Here is a 19,777-nt window from a genome sequence, read left to right as displayed (position 1 = left end):
CAAAGAGTTTTGTACTGCCATAGGTACTTGTACTGTGCATAAGTCTGTAGCCTTGAGTGCTTCTTTGAATAAAATAAAGTACTTTCAAGGACAAATGTAGCAAAAAAAAGTTTTGGATAGTGATTGGGTAAGTGGCCACAAAATTAGTTCACCATTTTTTGTTTACCACCTTTGCTCTTTGGTTATATACTACATTATTACATAGTTATGCTACATTACCTCATTTTTCATTGTGGAGGAAGGTAGTTATGGGAGGGCAGCACATTGCTGATCTTGTATGCCAGCCACCACTCAGTACGCATACAGTTGAGAGCTGATTTCAAAGAACTGCTCTCTGAATTATGAGTCTAATAGTGCCTTAACCAGTCCCTGCAATTCCACTCAACCCTTAACTTTCTACCATCCTCATTGATTGTTAGCACTGTATTCACTACAGTTGGTGGACACCTGGTATGTTAGAATGGGTGGAATCTTTTGTCGTAACAATTATCTAAGGGTAATGGTGACTGGTATGGAAGAAGAAATAAAAATAATAACTGTCACAGAGAGAGGAATGAATAATACTTTATCTTTGGACACAATACCAAACAATAACTATTTAAGTATGCAAAATGCTATAGTTCAAAAGATGCTCAAGATTTTCTTAAATCACAAGGTTTGAGCTATCTGATCAACTATGCACTTTGTAATCAGATGAGGTGAAACGAACCATTGCAATGGCTTCAGTAGAGGTATGTTGTTTCTGGGTGCCAAAATAATTACATAATCTTTATAATTTTACCAATGGGAGAAATTTAGTTTCTGAAATGATTATTGAGATGAAAATCTTTTTTTTTTTATATATATATCTGACTGACTCCTGCATGTTCGTACAAAATTCGATAATTATCATGTATTCTGAGCTTTAATATATTCAAGGACAGTAATTAGTTCTAACATAAAATGCCTACTGAACATGTTACATTGTAGTACAGCCAACGCCAGAAATATGTTAGAACTGTGTAGAGGCGTGAAGGGAGTAGATATCCTTCCTCATGAATGGGTTTTGTTGAAATCTTTCATCTCCTATGTAGCATACTTTACCTGATAATATACCCTTCCTAAAATCCCTTTGGGCATCTTGTCCAGGATATTTTACTCCCATTACCCCACCCTTCGGTGCTTTATTACCAATCCTGGTAATTTTATTGGCTGTATTGCATCACCGTGGAATGCTTGTTACAAACTTTTTTGAAACATCCGTATTAAAATTAAAAAGAAGTGACTCTGGCTTTACCTGTTGGATTTTTTCTGCCATGATGATGGTAGAAAACCCCATTTTCAAGGAGACAAATATCAGCAGAGTATTGTTGTATACATGTCTCAGTTAGGGTTAGGAAAGAAAAATTATGGGGTAGGGACATGGAGTGTAGAAGGATAGGCATTGAGGGTTCTGTAAATGATGCAAACCATGCAAGTGCTGTTTTGATTATAGTCAACTTCAAACAAACACCAAAATAAAATAAGGTAAATGGCAAACGAGGTCAGAAAGGTTGGGCTGAGGGAAAAGGAATGGTGGGTTGATCACAATAATTTCTTTGAGGAAGTGTAATAGACATCAGTGAACAAACCGGCAAGAACCTGGTCATTTAAGATATATTTTTAGTTAGGAATAATGACAATTAGAAACATACAAGAAATCCAATAGTACTCCCTCATTTTCTAAATGAAGAATGGATGGCTTAAAATCACGATGACTACATCCCTGCAGATGTTTTGTATACATAATTGTAGGTGAAAACTCCTTTTTCCATGAGCTCAAAAAATTAATTTGTTGACAATTTTCAATTACAACCTGGTCGAACAGATCATAAAAAACCTCGCTTCTCAGCTTCTTACCCCTCCTGCCTACATTTATGCAGTTTCTCAATCAGATAGGCTCTATGTATAGGCTCAAGGTATCAGTGGTGTGGCAGAGAATACAGCAATGAACTTTGTATGTAATTTATTTAAGGAGAAAAGGGGAGACAAATTGCATATTGCATCATTGACCATGTGTATGATTTTGGATAGTTAATTTTGTAGATAAATTGTGTAGTTTCATACAATGAAATTACTGAATCACTTCAAAATAAAATTGATTTAGAACCATTTTTTTTATAAAAATTCTCACAGGCAACTGACTAAGTGCCTTGTTGCTTATAGTTATGATTTCAACATTCGATGGAGCAAGATACTGGTTTAGCATCATTAGCCATTTTGATCATGCCAATGCTCTTGTAGCTCTGTTTTAGTTGACCCTCTTAATTCTATGTTAGACTTCATCAAATGCCGTGATTATCCTTAATAGTTTATTCCTCAGAAAATTTTATAAATTTCTATGAAGGGGAAGGACTCACACTATGAGGGAGGGAGAGTTTATGATAGGATTAAGGAGGCTGGTCATATCCTAAACTCTCCCTGCCTCTCGGCTTGAGCCCTTCCCGACCTCTAATGGAAGCATACATAAGCTTATACTTCTGCATAATATTTTTTCACCAGGCTTCCCTTTGGAAATGATACTTAGTCAAAAAAATCAATTGGAGGAATATAAATACCTTTGTGGAATATACAAAGTTTTTATCATTTGCCATGTTTAACGTTTGTAAATTCCACAAAGTATTGCCATTGCATGTTAATTTAACTCATTGATACTGTGAGATACCAGCTACTTAAAACCATCAAGATTCAAGATGCTAGGACATAGATTTTTAATTTACCTAAATGCATACTTATCTGGCTTCCACTGTGAGTGCACATTCTTTGTCATACAAGGCAGCATCTTGTTCTCTTGGTTTTACCAAGTTCCTCGTTGCAAATATGTAATTTATATCTAAGAAAGTGGGTTTTAACATGTACAATCTTACTGCCATTTCATTTGTGACACAATGGAGTCAAATTTTTTTTTAACTTGTTCCTTTTTTTCTGTCAGAATGAAGGGAATTTAGAGTGTCCATTGAGCTATTCTTCAAGTACAAGTATCACCACATCACCTCATCTTAGGCATTAACATCAATTAGAACCACATCAAACCAATGGGTCCATACATGCACTGTATTTAGGTGAAATTCAAGGATCCACAGCCAGCTGAAGTACATAAAAATCTCTTTTTTTCAGGATCGACCATCACCATTAACAATGAAAGACCTTCTGAACTGCTCTTTGGATGTTGCCAAAGGCTGTAAGTATATGGAAGAGAATCACTTTATCCATCGTGACATAGCAGCACGCAACTGCCTGTTGACTACAAAAGGGCCTGGAAGAGTAGTTAAGATTGCTGATTTTGGGATGGCAAGAGACATTTACAGGTGACTGCATGTTTCCCATTTGAATGGCGTAAATACATATATTTTCAGAGGATTTCTACACACTATATTTTTTTTTAATATCTCTAAACTTATTTCTCCTTTGAATTCCATAACATGTCTCTCCATCATCAAATCTTTTCAGACACCCACTTATTAATAAATCTTATACCTCGTATTAAAAAAGAGAAAAATATTTCATGTATTTCTAATATAATAAAAATATTTCCCTCATGAAAAAACATAATAACTATAAATAGCAGGTATTTGAACAAAATTCAGGGAGCATTTGATTGACCATACGATTTTATAATGTTGCATAGGATTTTTTCCAGTCACAGAGCCCACCCATATCATGATATGCATATTTTCAATAATTAATTACAAAGTTTACTTTTCAAGCAAGTCTTTATTGTGCACCAAATGGTTGAAGCTCTGATTGATCAACATAAGTCATCAGTCCTAGGATCCATATTCATTTGACACAGCTCCCCACTTGACTCTCCTTCCTATAAGCTAATCTTTTTACTTCATTTACATGTGCCTTCTCTTTTGATCCTGTATAATTTGTCATATATGACTCATTTGAGTCCTCCTTATTTCATTCTTCCAGCCTTTTGTTTCCTTTCATCCTCTTATCCTTTTCTAATTAGCATTCTCATAGGATGTTTTTCTAAATTTTGCTAGTTTAAGGATACATTGGTCTCCTCTTTAACATACTTGTTGTCTAGTCACCCCTAATATTTTCCTGTAAACAAGCCCTACCATTATGCTATTATGAATTCCCTAATAATTTTCCAAATTGGTTCTAAAAAAGACTGTAAACTGGTGGTCTGCATATTGACTTTTGGGGCTTATGAGCCGGAATATCCCCAACTGATTTATTGGCCACTGAAAAGTGGTCAAACTTTTTGTATATTTTAGTTAAAAGAAAAGGCATGGTTCACTTGAACAAATAACAAGTCTTCTTCAACTTGGCATTGTATTAAAATGTTTTTAGCCATCAACTTAACTTTAGCCTGATGAATTAATGTTTCAGAGCGGATTATTATAGAAAAGGAGGAAAAGCGATGCTACCAGTGAAGTGGATGCCTCCAGAAGCATTCCTAGATGGGATCTTCACTTCTAAAACAGATGTTTGGTGAGTGATACCTTCTTGTCTATATTTTTCTGTTGTGGTTGATGCAATTGAATGATGCTAATTGGCTCTTTATTTCTGGCGGGTCATCCCTTGTTGTCAATGTCAAATAAGGCTATCATTAAATGGCTCTTTTTTCAGCCTTTCACAATTACAAATAATTTTTAGAGTTACCTATATCATATTGCTGCACATATTTTTATACCAGGCAGCCATTCGTTTTGGATAATTTTCTTGTTCTCACTCAAGTGGATTGATTATTTAGGTTTATTATTGAGAAGAGAAAAACCATAGTTTTCCTGAAACAATTGGCTATCCAAGGAGCAACTCATACAATAAAATAGATATTTGAGTACCCACGACTAAATCATATTTTTTTTAATGGGCATATGCAGATTATGGGGGTCACGAATCCCCACAGATGCTTAAAATGTAGACAAGATTTTTAATATAGCTATCATTACATTCACTTTGTCTTGCATATAACGGAGCCTCAATCATTTAATTGCATATTAAAAACTTTCATATTAAAATAAAGAGAATATTACGCAGGGTACTTACTGTATGTTGTTTTTAAGCTTTAATATGAGGAGACTGTTGTCCTGTCAGGACCTTGTGCCCCCCCCCCCCCCCCCCAGAACAAAATCCTGAATCTGCTCTTGTAAATACATAGGTATCAATATTTACCTCCATTTGTAAAGACATCTGTAACTGAACCTATTTCATACCTATGTCTAGGAATATCTAATACAGATGGCATTTTATACCTTCAATTCAATTCATCATCTGAAAGCTCATTAGCATACTTATTTACACTGCTTGATTATCTCATACATTTCTACTACGAAAAGAATGAATCATATTTTTCAGCTAGGCAATTGTGTATGTATTACATGACACTCTAAATCTTGTATTTACTTTATTTTGATATTATCTACTCTGTGAGTTCACATTTAATGGAGATTCTAAAATTTATAATTCATTTCTTCTGGCATTTTTCAATATTATACTTATTACAAAAATATGTATTTATTCGGCCAGATAATAATAGTTATTTCCATTTCAATATTGCCCACTCAAACTCTCATATCAATCGAATGATTTATTTTTGTCTTGAAAATGTTAATACTTATACTAAATGCAATTTCTGGCATATTTATACAGTGAAGCTCAAATTATGCATACCACAGGGTATTTATTTCAAAAACTGCTCTGTGAAAGCTCTTTGGTTTTCCAGATTTCGTTAGAAGAATTTACTTTGAAATAATTAACTACAATCTCAATTACACAAAGGGAAGCAAAAATTAAAGGGAAGCTCAATAATAGTCTGAATATATTGAATCAATTATAGCACGAGAAGTGGAAATCAAGAATAATTTGCTGATAAGATGCATGCTGTTACCAGCACGACTATGCGGTGCTAGCCTACTTAATTTAACGCCATTCAGAAAAAATAATACCAAAATAAAACACATTCATCCCCTCAGTGTAATGGTATTATGGAACCAAAGGTATAACGACTTTATGGTTTTAATTAGGTAATACCATAAGTGTGCCAAACATTAACGGAACCAATACACCAAGTGTGATTGATAAAATTTTTCTGTTTGGATTCTCTGATAATACAACTTCTTTCTCTGCTTGGTTTTACAAATGTCATTGCTCCAGGTCATTTGGTGTTCTGTTGTGGGAGGTTATGTCATTAGGATACATGCCTTACACTGGGCGAAGCAACCAAGAGGTGATGCAACTGGTCACGTCTGGCGGGCGGTTAGAGCCTCCAGCCCACTGCCCCTCTCCTGTCTACGGCATAATGACCCAATGCTGGCATCCGAGACCAGACCACCGGCCATCATTCTCAACTTTACTAGAGAGGCTTGGCTACTGCATGCAAGTAAGTGCTTGATAATGATACATACATACTTAACTGGTTTCAAATGTTTCTCTTATTTCCCTCTGAAGTGTGCTAGGAAGTGACTCCTTACTTTCTAAATGTATTAAACCCCATACTTAACTCTCATGAGATGGTTCATGGGGTAGTACATAGATGGAGTGGTACATTTGAGCAGCAGTTGTATTGCTTAATACCTAGGGGTCAGGCATTGCAGACCATGTAAAAACTACAATTGCTCTGAATAATAAATTGTTTTTTCATGCCCAAGTTCTGTCTCCTCCTATTTTACCTGTATTTTTTTTCTAAATTTTACTTGTCATTAAAATGTTTTACTGTCCACCGGACATTACATCAAAATTTAGTATAAAATATGTAATTGAGTAAAATATCTAATACAATATTCAATCAAGGTTAGTGCTTCAAAGAATTTCCTAGATAATTCATCACTTAAAAAATCCAATTTCTCCCTTCCCATCATCAGAGCCAGCACCATTATATAAGCCTAGGGAGAAACAGACCCTATACCCAACTGAGAGCAGATGTGGTTTCAATGCATGGAAACTGAAGCATTAACTAGTAAGAGAGCTATTATTCAGGTATCCACATCAGTAATAATAATAAAAAGTTGAACACTTGAATAACATATCTGCAGGACTCATTAATTTTCACCAGAAAAAAATCATCTATTTCAACAGTAACTGGTTCGATCAAAGGAAAAATTATTCATAAATGATAAACTAGAACTACTTCTCTACGTTTTAGAAGTCTTTCAATGCATAGAGTTGTCAGTCCTGCACACGATGATACCTTTGCGATTTTGTCATAAAGTGCATCAAGTTTGAATCAAGAATGTTTTTCGAATGTATCAAGAAACCTTCACACTTGTTTCTACATACATCGTAGGCAATACCTTTACGTTAGTACCTGTAGAGGTAAAACTGCAGCAAAAAGTGGTAATTATTGAGATATGGTCACTTCACTTGAACATATTGACTTCAGATGATGCACTTGTTTGCATCATATCTGTGGCTGCCTCTGCTTGCTTTGATTCAATTTTGAAATATGGAATTAATGTAAGTACTTGCCTAATTAAAATTAACACATTTTTAGTCATACGTTTCATTTTCCTTTATTATAAATAACTCAATGCCAATTAATTCCTTAGTAAAGAATAAAAAGTACCACTAAAAATTTCAGAACAATTCCTGGAAAAAGGCTATTTTTTTCTCACAGCCGTAAATGCCATTGCGACTCAAGAAGAAATTTTGATATGCCCACCCTGCAGACTATGTTGAAACGGTTAAAAATCCTAACAAACAATGCTACGGCATATATCATTAGCTAATTATGAATCCCTCAAACAGCTCTACGTACAGCCATGCTGAGACTTTCTATTAGCTTCATGAAAATATGACTTTCACCAAAAGGGTCACAATTAGGTATGCATATTTTTCTTGATGAAAGATAAAAATTATCTATGGTAGCATGATCCTAAAGGACCACAATTACATCCTCTTAGTAGGTGTTATGACTTAAAGATGTTAAATTCATTGTATCATCATGAAGTAGACTAGATGAGTTCTCTGAGCTCATTTTTTTTATGCTTTTGATTTTCTTGAATTAATACTATGATCAATAATTCTGCAAATATCACCAAAAGTCATTGCCTAAGGTATGCCTTCAAAATGTCTGCAATCATGCTTGGGTACTTCATGATAAATATCTTCAACTACATCCATACAAATAAAAAGTGTTATCACAAGTCCTACCTAGCTTTTCCTCTATTAGTGCCATTCATCCTCCCCAGAACCTCCTCAGCTGTTAACGTTGTATCTCTAGGAGCACCTTATTTAATTAAAGTGGTTTAATTTAAAAAAACTGTCGCTGAATTTCATGCATGTTTTCATTCTTCTCCAATACATTTGCATTCTCTTCATTTAGGAACTTCAATATGCTGCAAGCTCTCTTTCTTGAACAACTTTAAGTGAATATGTCTGTTTTGCGCATATTTTTTTTCAAAGGCATTATAACCAGTGGCGTCTTGATTTTGTCCCTTATGATCCACTTGATTAACTAAAAATTTACTAACTTATAAGACTTACTCAAACCTAATGACCATTTTAAAATTCGAAGAATCAAGCGAGATGGAGTGGAATTGATTCATAATGAAACACTGACTTGCAATTTTCCACAAAAATAAAATTTAATTCGACTCCAGTTTCGATGTTACTACATCATTTTCAAGGTATTTATTTATATATATATTATACTATATATTTTAAAGGGTTTCAACTATGTTCAAAGTTTGTTAACCCTGGAAAAAACCCTTTAATTTCCAACCTTTTTACCTCATCTGGTTTTTCCACTCTCCCATCCCCCCCCCCCCCCCACGCCTTGCACTTCTACCCATTCCAGCCACCTCCTTGAGTACCTTCCATCCCATTTCTCCTCTCTCAGTTGTACCTTGAAAATGATGTAGTAACATCGAAACTCGAGTCGAATTAAATTTTATTTTTGTGGAAAATTGCAAGTCAGTGTTTCGTAATGACCATTAATTGGTATAAAAATTTAATATAATGAAAATAATAAAATTTGCTATTGTAATTGAACTCATGCCCTGCCCTATTTATCAACGGTATAAATATGATACTTTTGGTGGTATTTGACGTATTTTTTTCCAACATTTGCACATATCTTATATTCCCAATCTGCTTATACCTGCTAGAAAGCTCACTAGCGCATTTTAAGAGGAATCCTCCCCATGCCATAGATGCAGGCTCAATTTCTATTGATAAATAATTTTAGTGTTTGTGCTGGTGTAGTATAATGTAGGTAAGTTGATAAATTTTGAACGCTTATCACAGTTACCTAATTGGAAGAGACAGTGGTTAACTGAAATGAAAATAAATTTGTAGCTGGTATCGGTATTAATAAAAATGATGCTTGAAATTTGTACCCATTATTATTCAGCAGTAAAGGCGAACACACAATTTCATCATTCATGCCAATAAAGAATCTAACCTCCATATAAAATTCATAGTCAACATTGTGTTCAAGCCTATTTAGCAGGATGTCCTGCATCATGACTCATAATTTCAGTATTATTTAATTTTGTTCCTTTGGGGTGAACATTTAAGTTTCTCTACTGATGCATGCTTTCATAAGAAATGTCACTTTTCTCTCCTTTCTACAACTAAGACTGTCAATGAATTTCTATCTCCTAGCTCTAACATCAGTTATATACTATGATGCCTTATCTCGTTCTATAGATTACCAGCATGCAATTTCTCAGAGGTTTTTTGTCATTGTAACATTTTTTCTCAAAGGTAAGGTCATGTATGTGTGCTTCCTTAACTCACTTGTATTCCCTATTCTTGTCAAGTAGATATTTATTATGTAAGAAATGTCACTTCTTTCTCCCCATGAGTTCATACTGTCTTTAGGTTATATAATAAGATACATTTACCATTAGGAAAAGCATTTTACTATAAACATGGCTAAACTATCCAAATCATTATCCTTTTATTTGAATTACTTGCAGGGGCTCCATGTAATTTAAAATATATGCCCTCTTGCATCAACTTTGTGGCTGTAGCAAACTAGATTATTACTGGTTAGTAATACTTCCTATCACAGTGATTACCACAACACATTACCAACTAGAAATCTCCTGGGGACATAATTTTCCTACACTGTTTTTAGGTGTATAGTGCTTCTGATTTAAACAATGCCAACACTGCAACATGAAAAACTTTACGTTATTACCCAAAAGCCAATTCTGGTATTCATCGAGTATTTTAAGTAATTTTACTCAAGAAAGCACGGATAAAATTCTACCATTACTCTGCTTCGAGATGCATTTTTCACCTTCCCAGCTATGAAAAAAGTCATCAATTAAAGTTGTCGATTCGCAATTGCTTTTATTTCTACATGTGGGAGAAAGGAAATCAATGGGATGCATTTAGTTTCTTGTCATACATAAAATGGAAATATCTTTTATGAATACCAATGTTCACTTCTCATAGATATTCAGATTTTAAAAGACAGGACCCAAAGCATTTGAAGAACAGTCTATCGCCACAAAAAAAGCTGATGAAGCCTTCTTGCCCCTTGCATCATAGGTTTTTATTAGTCATCATTATCATGCGTGCATTATATTCAATCTGTTAATGCTGGGTTAAGGATATAACTAACTTCATTGAAATGATCCATAGAAGTGTTTCACACAAATTTATTAAGCATTACTGAGAGGAATCAGGTACAAAGTGAAGGATAATTCCTGGCTCTGTTGTTTTTTTTTCGCTCATGGTCGATAAAAGGTTACTTTACATAATTTTCTTTCATTTTGCAAAACAGATTCTATTATAATACCTTAACTTAAAGGATAATTCCTGGCTCTGTTGTTTTTTTTTCGCTCATGGTCGATAAAAGGTTACTTTACATAATTTTCTTTCATTTTGCAAAAGAGATTCTATTATAATACCTTAACTGTAAACCTAACCAAACAATACCCATTTAAATGCAGTGGGGTTACAATAACAGATCATAACGCCATAATGATTATTAATAATGTTGTAATGTTTGGATGTAATGCTAATTGCAGCACAATTTTACTGAGACTCCAATGAGAATATCTTAGATGATTTCTTCATCTAAGGTATAATGGTTTTTATAATATAATTACACTTCTACCTTACTCCAAGCATTAGCTCATCTATATCAAATGTTGCCTCTTCAGACGGTCGTGTCAAGCTCTTCTTTCGTTGTCATCTCTAACCATTGCCCCTTGCTCGCTTATTAACCTCTACACCAATGTCTTGAAAGCTTGAACCTTATTTTCACTTTTTATTAATTTTTTTCCATTATTAGTATCTGGAATATATCATACTGAGAATATTATTATAGGAGGGAGATGTGAGCACTACATGGACTAAATTATCTTGGCCAGAGGGAATTTTCTAATCGTAGAGCACACTAACAGCTGAATTCAGCTTTTACTGGACTAAACAGGTTTCCACAGATAACAGAAATTAAGCAGTTGTAGGAAATTTAATGATAGCGATGAAAATTTATTTTATTCTGAAATCATGAACAGCAAGTTACAAACTATTGAACACTGAATGACTATATTTTTGGAAAAAAATCCACTAACTCATTACCTACTAAAGAAAAACTGTACATACATCAGTCTGAAAATCAAAGAGCACAAAACTAAGGTTCCAAGCTCCCGGGAAACTAGGGAGGGGAAAATTCCCCCTTTGACACGGTATTTGATAAAAATGCTCGCTAGTCAAAAGTTCGAAGTACGTGCAAACGAATATTATTGAAATAAAGGAAAGTGATATTGGCGCTAAGTCATGTGTGGTTGAGGTTATTTGTGGAATGAGAAACGGGAAGGTTGCCAAAATCTAAATTTTCTTTCGTGTTCGGTGGTGTTCCTAACTTGGCACGCTCATCTTTGACGTATTTAAGATGATAGACGACAAACCTGCTACGTCTATCAGTCATGCAAGGAGTGACGGCCATGCATCGTTAACACAGACCGTGGAAGCTAAGAGGGCGGCCACCAATTAATATGTGAAAGGTGAAATGTTTGCCATGGACAGAGCTACCTTTTCGGAAAGACAATTAGGAAGGACGGGAACACCTTTGATCAAACAGTAAGCATTGCAAAGGTCGTAAAGGCGTACAATTTTCCTGCTAAAAATCGAATTCATGGCATATTAACTTAGGAATTTTTATTGGTAATGGGGGACAAATGATTCGATAATAATTTATCTTTATTCCCCAAAAGAAGAAATTATGCATTTTAGAAGACTCATAATCCTGAAAATTGTAAAGGAAAAACTCAGAAAGGCAGAAGAGCACGACAGGACTCGATACAAATAACTGTTTGCGAGATAATGAAAGGGTGAACATTCTAAATAACAGTGGAAGGTAGAGAATAATACTGGATAATACTCGGAACTACTAAAAAGTTGGTTTGGTTCATATTATTTACGTAAGTCAGCGATTCTTCAAGTCCATTATTACCTTAATAATGAATTCCTAGAAGAAAACAGCCACTCTTGATTTTTGTCCTTGCGGCAGTTGCATATTTTGAACAAATGAATTATGAAACTCTTGGAACCAAATATTTACCTTTTTAGTTGATGTAACATCCGATGGCGTCGCATTGCGTGATGGCGGCGATTTGAACGTCTGTATGGTGTGGCCAAGCTGCGACGCGTCTCGGCTAGTCGCGATTTATGCCTCCAAATTTTGATTATTACCGTCAAAATAACGTACAAATTCTTAAGATAAGAATTCCATCGAGCCATTATTACGGGTATCGAAATTGTGATACCTTTAACTATGAAGAAGTTAGGAGGGCAAAGGGCTGTTGGAGAAAAATTGAGCGATTATTATTTGTTACCGGAGAACTTACAGCAAATAATGGGGTGTAATAAAATAGCCAGGAATTAATTAAAATTATGTCACGGATCAAGTTGAAAGGAATATGAATCTGAAACTGTATACGAGATAAAATGAATACTTCTGACCCAAGGGCTTAGATGTTACTTCGAGGTGCCTTATTTTTATTCGAACGATAGCAAGGAGAAACCAATGGCATACCTTACGCAATATTGTGTTTCAAATGCGGTACGAAATACTTGTCTAGGGGGAGCTAGGACAGCCGTATGTAGTGGGTAGGATTTATTATCTCCGAGGTACAGAGTTCACGACTGTATGGTCTGAGTGATTTTCCCTTCCCTCCATTTTATAGAGACGCCGCGTACATTTCAAAAATATTAATCTTAAAATGATCTTGAGGTGGCATTCTGAGCCTTAAAATGTCTTGACTAAGCGCACGTTGTTTCAAATCAAAGTGATTTTAAAAAATTATGTTTTCTATCAATGATGTAATAATCCCCAAAATCTCCTCACCCTGGATACAACTGTGAGACCTAGCGATAAAAGTTGGAATCGGGAGGATTTAAGGTATTAAGAATTCGTTCTTAGTGGCGTAGTCTGCATTTTTCGAGATTCAACTAGTGGAATCTACCGAAGTAGATTGAATTTATAGGTTTGATGTCGTCAACACAATTTCTGAACATATTATTAAATTGAATGAGACCCCATGGGGTGGAGGGCTTATGACGCAATTAATACCCCTCTCTTCATATACCATCGTTCTATGTGTATATCCTTGGCGATAGGTATATGGTGAGGTGTTTTGTGTTGGTGTCACCTTAGTGGCTTAAACTAGGTACTGTTTCCGAATTTGTCTATCCGTAAGCCGGTTTCATTTTGCAAGATAAATGTATTCTTAATGCCAATTCTGGGTACTAGATGATAAAATAAGTCTGAAAGTGACCTTTTAGGAAATAAGAAATTCGTCAGTTAAAATGTTTGTCATCAACGATTTCCGTTTCTCTTTGGGAGTCTAATTATTCAATTTTCATCTCCAATTTCAACTGACTTCCTTATTATCTCCCTTCCCAATAGGTACCAAAAAACAGACCTTATTACCAGTATCAACAAAAATGAAAGTTTTCAGTAACCCCATGTGGATGATTACGTTATGGTTTTCGGACTATTCTGTGGTTATTTCTCGATTTTGATAGGTAGCAGTTACAAGGTCCTGGTAATCATGTCTTCATCAGAAGTAAATTACTGTGACAAAATAATGGAGTTAAATATAGTGATGCATCCAGTGGCACAGCGAGGGGGGGGGGGGGGTTTGGGGGATAAAACCCACCCCCCCAGAGCTCAGAGAAATTGTTAAGTTTAATCCATTTTACTTAATGGATTAGTATTGCATATAGAATAGTGTTAGGATTAATCAAATATCTCTCATAAAGCGCTAAAACTAGTCATTTTGACCCATTAATCTTTAAATTTTCTGGAGGAGGGCCCCCACAACTCCCACTTACCCTGGTGGGTATGCAATACCCCCACACCCCAAAGTGTTAGTTGCTCCTAAACCCCCCCCCCCAGCCTTGATTCCTCGCTGCGCCCCTGGATGCATCTACATCTACGTGATACCTAGCCACCTAAATAGGTACGTGGCAGTTGTTGGTAGGATACCAGCCGCTTTAAAAAAAAATCAGGCGCGTTGTGGGAGAATTGGGCTACTTGATTTCGACCTAGCATTTATTGCAATCCTTAATGGTTCGGTATTATAACCAATTATTACCCAATTTGTAAATTTATCTATATTATTATATACGTATCTATGTTATTTAACACTTCTGTAGGAAATATAGTATGGTTCTTAGACAGTGTTCTCCGTATCGCTTGGAAGATGTGTGTTCTTAACTGCTCAAGAAAACTTAGATTAGCTTCTGGCATCAGAATCTTTAGCGTTTCCCAGCCTGATTTGTGCAAAATCAGTGTGAAGCTTTCTTTTCGCTGGAAATGATTTTTTTAATGAACCGCGCAGCTTTCCTTGGTATTCCATTTATTTCGAGGCTTTTCATCAGTAGATATTATGTACAGCAAGGTGTCGTGTCGACCCACAGATCCGTTCACTATTCAACGCATGGTTAAGACTACTGAAGATAGAGCAATGCAATTTTCAGGGTATATTCCTTTTTTCATGCTTAGGCGCACCAAGAAAGGGTTTGTGTGATAATCCATTTTGAGGCTTGTTTTTACCGCATTGATATTAACCTTTTGACTTCCGCAAGAGAATCGGGTAATCCGTGCAGACTTTTTTTCTTTTTTCATTTACCTACGCCCAAGATATTAGTTGAAAATTCTTATCGTTGCACCAAAAAAAAAGAATGACTAATTAGTCTTTTTCCTCAGTTTTCAATATTTCCATTTTTTTCAAAAATTTCAATTTCATTTTTCGCTTCGTTTCATAAAGATATAGTTGCATTATGGATTCAAATTAATCAACTTTTATTCCATTTCTACTGTAAAAAAGAAATGAACCGTAACAACCATGCACTAAAAAAATTTTCGACTGCTTTCATCAGAACCCACTGCTTTAATAATAGTAAAACCATATTTTAGCCTTCATTACCCGTTGAGTTGCAACGAGTACCCCACCGTAGTTCTATTATGGCAAGCGACTCTTCGCTCAGTCTGCTCCACTTTCCATTTCATTGATACACTCTTTCTGAACGGCTGCACTCTTCTGTGAATCAACGGGTTTATGGGTCCGCTGATAAGAATCCTGGCCATGAAAGAAACCTTCTGATGAACGTGAGATCACGTGTGTTCCCGTTCGCATTGGATTCCTTTCATTCAATGTCTCAAATGATCCCCAGCTGGTCGAATTAGTTGTACCAGCGGTTACTAGAGGGCAAAACGTCGATCGTGCAGTGATGCTGCTGTCCCTGGCGCCCGATTGCAGAACTAACTGGAGAAATTCAGGTTGGAGCGAAAATTTTATTTCCGCGCTCTCCTTTTCATTCATGTATTTCTCCTGTAAATCACAGAAAGGAAGGAATGCGCCATTTTTCTTTGGTTCATCATGACGAAGGTGAACTGCACTGTGTTTTTTGCGTGCTGGAGTAGCGAGAAAAGATCTAAATTATTGTTGATTTCATGTCTATTTTTCGCTGTAGGACGATTATTAGGCGATAACATGTAGGCTAGGCCGCCTAGATGGATTATGTAGGGTCACTTGCCTCCCATTCCCTCTTTAAAGGCTCCAAAAACATTCTCAGAGCTCTAACAGATGGAGAAGGGAATGACAAAGCCATGCGTAGCGAGCGTTTGAGCGTTAACGGGTTTGAACTATGGCCGTAGTCAGGATAATTGGCCAGGGCAATTGAGCCCCTTTCGATGGTTCCCGCAGAAATTTTTCCTCCTCTTTGTAAATCTCCGCGAAAAATTGTTCTGACTATGGCCTAAGGGAAAATACTTATTTGCCCCTGCTCCAATATCTCTTTAGACTACTACAAGATAGGGGCAAGCCCATAACGAGCCTGGGGGTCAAGAGGTCCAAACCACTTTCCCCCAAAATATTACGCAGTTATGCTACGGTGCAGTGGCGCAGCGAGGGGGGGGGGTTTGGGGGTTAACCCCCCCCCCCCAGGGCTCAGAGTAATTTTTTTTTAATCCATTTTAATTCATTGGATTGATATTACTAATAGAATAGTGTAAGGATTAATACAATATCCCACAGAAAGCCGTAAAACTCACCATTTTGAACCGTTTATCTTAAAATTCCGCAATTCATAAATTTCGCACCTACCGTTTATCCTGGTGGGTATTACGTACCCCCACACACCCCGGTATTAGTTGCACCTAAACCCTCCCCAGCCTCAATTCCTAGCTGCGCCCCTGCTACGGTGTACCTTTTCTCCCTCTCCCTAAAAAATGTACACTTTTTCATAAAATCCCCAATGAAATTCATTTTCTGGCTACGGCCCATAGTAGGCTGATTGCACATAATGTGTAATCAGTTAGTCGAAAAAGTTTTCTGAAAAAAACTAAGTGGGGCCATGACATTCTAGGACGAAATTTGGCTTTATCTCTTATTTTATGTTATTATGTGCACGAATCAGGGTAATGTGTTAAAACATGCATGTGTTCACTCTTCAATCAAAGAATAGAATTTCGTAGACGACGTCTTTTCAATAACAGAGCTTGATCGCCCTGTATAGAGAAACTACAGCTATGCAATTTTTTATTTTTCTCTTGCTTCCCACATATCGTAGAGATAATATCCTCTGTGATGGTAAAAATAAATCCTATAAAATATGCACTGTCACGTCGCTCTTCAAGTATGTGGATTTAAGTAATTTGTAACAAGAGAGAAAGCCCTTCAAAACTATTGTCCCTGTTGTCCTCCAGTTTATGGAAAACCTTGATCCATGGTATCTCGGCGGTTGGACGTCGTTTAAGAGTATATCATCATTATGAATTCATTAATCTAAAACGCTTTTTGACGAACATAAATCCGGACTAGAAATGAACTAGCTACCCCTATGAAAACAATTATATAAGCCTGTAAAAAAATGTATACATTCTTATAAATTGTCATGGCAATTGTATAAGAATGTATACAAACTTTATACAGGTTTATACAATTTTTTCATAGGGGTAGCAGTATGCATTTTTAGAGTCACCAACTAGTTCACTCAAAATTAGAACATTTCTAAGCTTAAAAATCATTTTCCTGGATCAAGCTTATGGGTGGTTTTTTCATTGCTGTACCTTCAGTTTGCTTCTATCAAAGTTTCCTCCTATCAGAGTCACATCGATGTATTGATGCCAGTATATTTTCTTCTTGTGTTTCAGAACCGTAAATAAAGTTACAAGTTGAGAAAAACACGTTACTTATAGCTGCGTATAAAAATCTCCACGGCCTGGAATAGAAATGTTACAATGAAGTGCTCCAACTACCGCAACGTATTTCATTCGTCCAGTTGGTGTAACATTTCTATGTTACTTATAATTTACGAGTGGAAAAACCTGTGAAAAAATTTAAATATAAGGTGGTAGAGAAAAGAAATATATCTTTAAATTTCAATTTTCAGTTATTTTTGAAAATGAAGAGAAAAATATCTTAAACCATGTCCTGAAGTCGTTTTAGAGAATGAGTGTTTTCCTGAGAAAAGTTGAGACAGGATACTTTAATGGAAGACCGGGGAGGCAGGGGTTCTAAAATCTGTGGATTAAGAATTCATTACAGGATCCGAGTTGTGGAGCTCTACTACCTATTAAGGTCATGATACTATGGGAACGTAAAGAATGGTCTTGAGTGCTTATTTATTGCTAAAGTAGATCTGGCAATGCTTGAACTCATATTCGCACGCAATTGTTGAGTAATGAATGCGGTACAAGAGTTTGAAACAGTAGCGGATACTGGAAAAACTCAGGGGGGTGCAAAAGGAATCTTGAGCTACTTTTACTTTTGTGGTAATGACAAATAATTAAGTCACATGCAAAGTTTAACAAAGTTTTATTTAAACTGACAACACACATATGCAATACAATGCCTTCATATGGTATGAAAAAGTTATTATTCTGGTTCAGCAATGTTAGGCAATGCGGACGGGCCCGCAAGGGGGGGCATCCTTCGCCCCCATATGTATCCGCCACTGGTTTGAAATGAAAAATGCCAGGTGAAAAAAGAAAAGGAAAAGGTCCCTCTACCTTGATTATGTGGCATTCATAAGTATACGGCTTATCCTGGGGTTAGCTGTGGCAACGCCTATCCGAAAGATCCTTCGAGTCCAATCACTGGTTGCGTTAATTACTATATTATTCCGTGGGTTTTTGTCTCTTTGCCATGGTTCCTTGCCTTGATATCATGCGGTCTGAGCAAAAGATAATATTTGTCAAAGAGCCTAAAGAAATGATGAAAGAATATGTACCCCCATCCTTTTTCGGACGAGGAGAATTGGTAACGTTTAAAGCTTCTTATCACCCACCGCTTAGAGCTGTTATAATACTTACTATAAATATGCTAGTGCTAATCTAAGCACATCCTTAACTTTCGCGTATATTTTAAATATAATATATTACGTGTACCTATTTGTTGTTTCTCGTTGTAGGTAACATTACTTTTATCCTGCCCAAGCTCTTCCATAAAGATATATTCTGTGATCCGTATTGTAACACGGACACTTGTCAAAAGTTGAACTGTTATAATTACGATAATTAATAAGGAGAACATTACGAAAGTCTGGACGAATGTAAATTGAGCTTGAGTAGCATTGACGTCCCCCCTCTGTTATTTTTCATTCGCCTCTTTTAAAATTTTCTAATCATTATTTTGTAGCACAATAGTTAAGTGGAGAAAAATAAACGTATTTTTATTTTGCGTATTTGCGGCACTTCCTGATAATATTGACATTTTCGCCCGCCCGGCAAAAATATAGGTAATAGATAAATTCCATTGCTTGTTTTGTGAATATTGATTGCATAATCAAGTACCTGATAAATTAATTGAATTTATATTTTCATGCAGTTCGCATTCAGCGTCAATATTGAGCCGATAACTCCTACGCCTTGCAGATTTTGGCCTGATTCCAACGAAATCCTCCCGTGATGTACGGGCAAGGCGATATTTTTGAATGGAGATGACTTCATAACCTCCATGTGATGGCACTGAGTACGTCATACCTCCGACATTTTGTCAGGAAGCGCTTCCAAATTTTACTATCGCGGAGGTGACGTCACGAAAACAGTCGGGCGACCATCTTCTAGCGTACATTAATGTGTGGGTGATATTTTCCTTGTCACTAGCTAGCAATTGAACGAATAGTGGCTATGGTTCTAAAGCGACCAATATGCCTATGTACCCATGAGCGACAATTTGGCGAAGAAGATGAATTAGAAAGGATCCTTCTACACGTGCGGTATCAAGTTTACATATGCGTTGCTGTGTTCTTTTTATTCAATATCTTCAATGAAACCCAACTGGTTGTATTAGTTGTACAGGCGGTTACTAGAGGGCAAATCGTCGATCGTGCT

General features: G+C 36.1%; 1 protein-coding gene across 3 annotated transcripts in view; it reads left to right on the top strand.

The window, feature by feature from the left end:
• The window catches only part of LOC124166355 (leukocyte tyrosine kinase receptor-like), a 550,686-nt gene that overhangs the window by 470,008 nt on the left and 60,901 nt on the right, over positions 1–19,777 (top strand). For all 3 annotated transcript variants that reach the window (XM_046543833.1, XM_046543832.1, XM_046543834.1), the window contains exons 22-24: positions 3,136–3,326; positions 4,363–4,464; positions 6,130–6,355. In XM_046543833.1, the coding sequence (XP_046399789.1) occupies positions 3,136–3,326; positions 4,363–4,464; positions 6,130–6,355 (519 nt within the window). The remainder of the gene's footprint in view (positions 1–3,135; positions 3,327–4,362; positions 4,465–6,129; positions 6,356–19,777) is intronic.

This window comes from Ischnura elegans, chromosome 10 (genome assembly GCF_921293095.1).
Source record: "Ischnura elegans chromosome 10, ioIscEleg1.1, whole genome shotgun sequence".
NCBI classification, from domain to species: Eukaryota; Metazoa; Arthropoda; class Insecta; order Odonata; family Coenagrionidae; genus Ischnura; species Ischnura elegans.
This window is presented reverse-complemented; position numbering and strand designations above follow the sequence as displayed.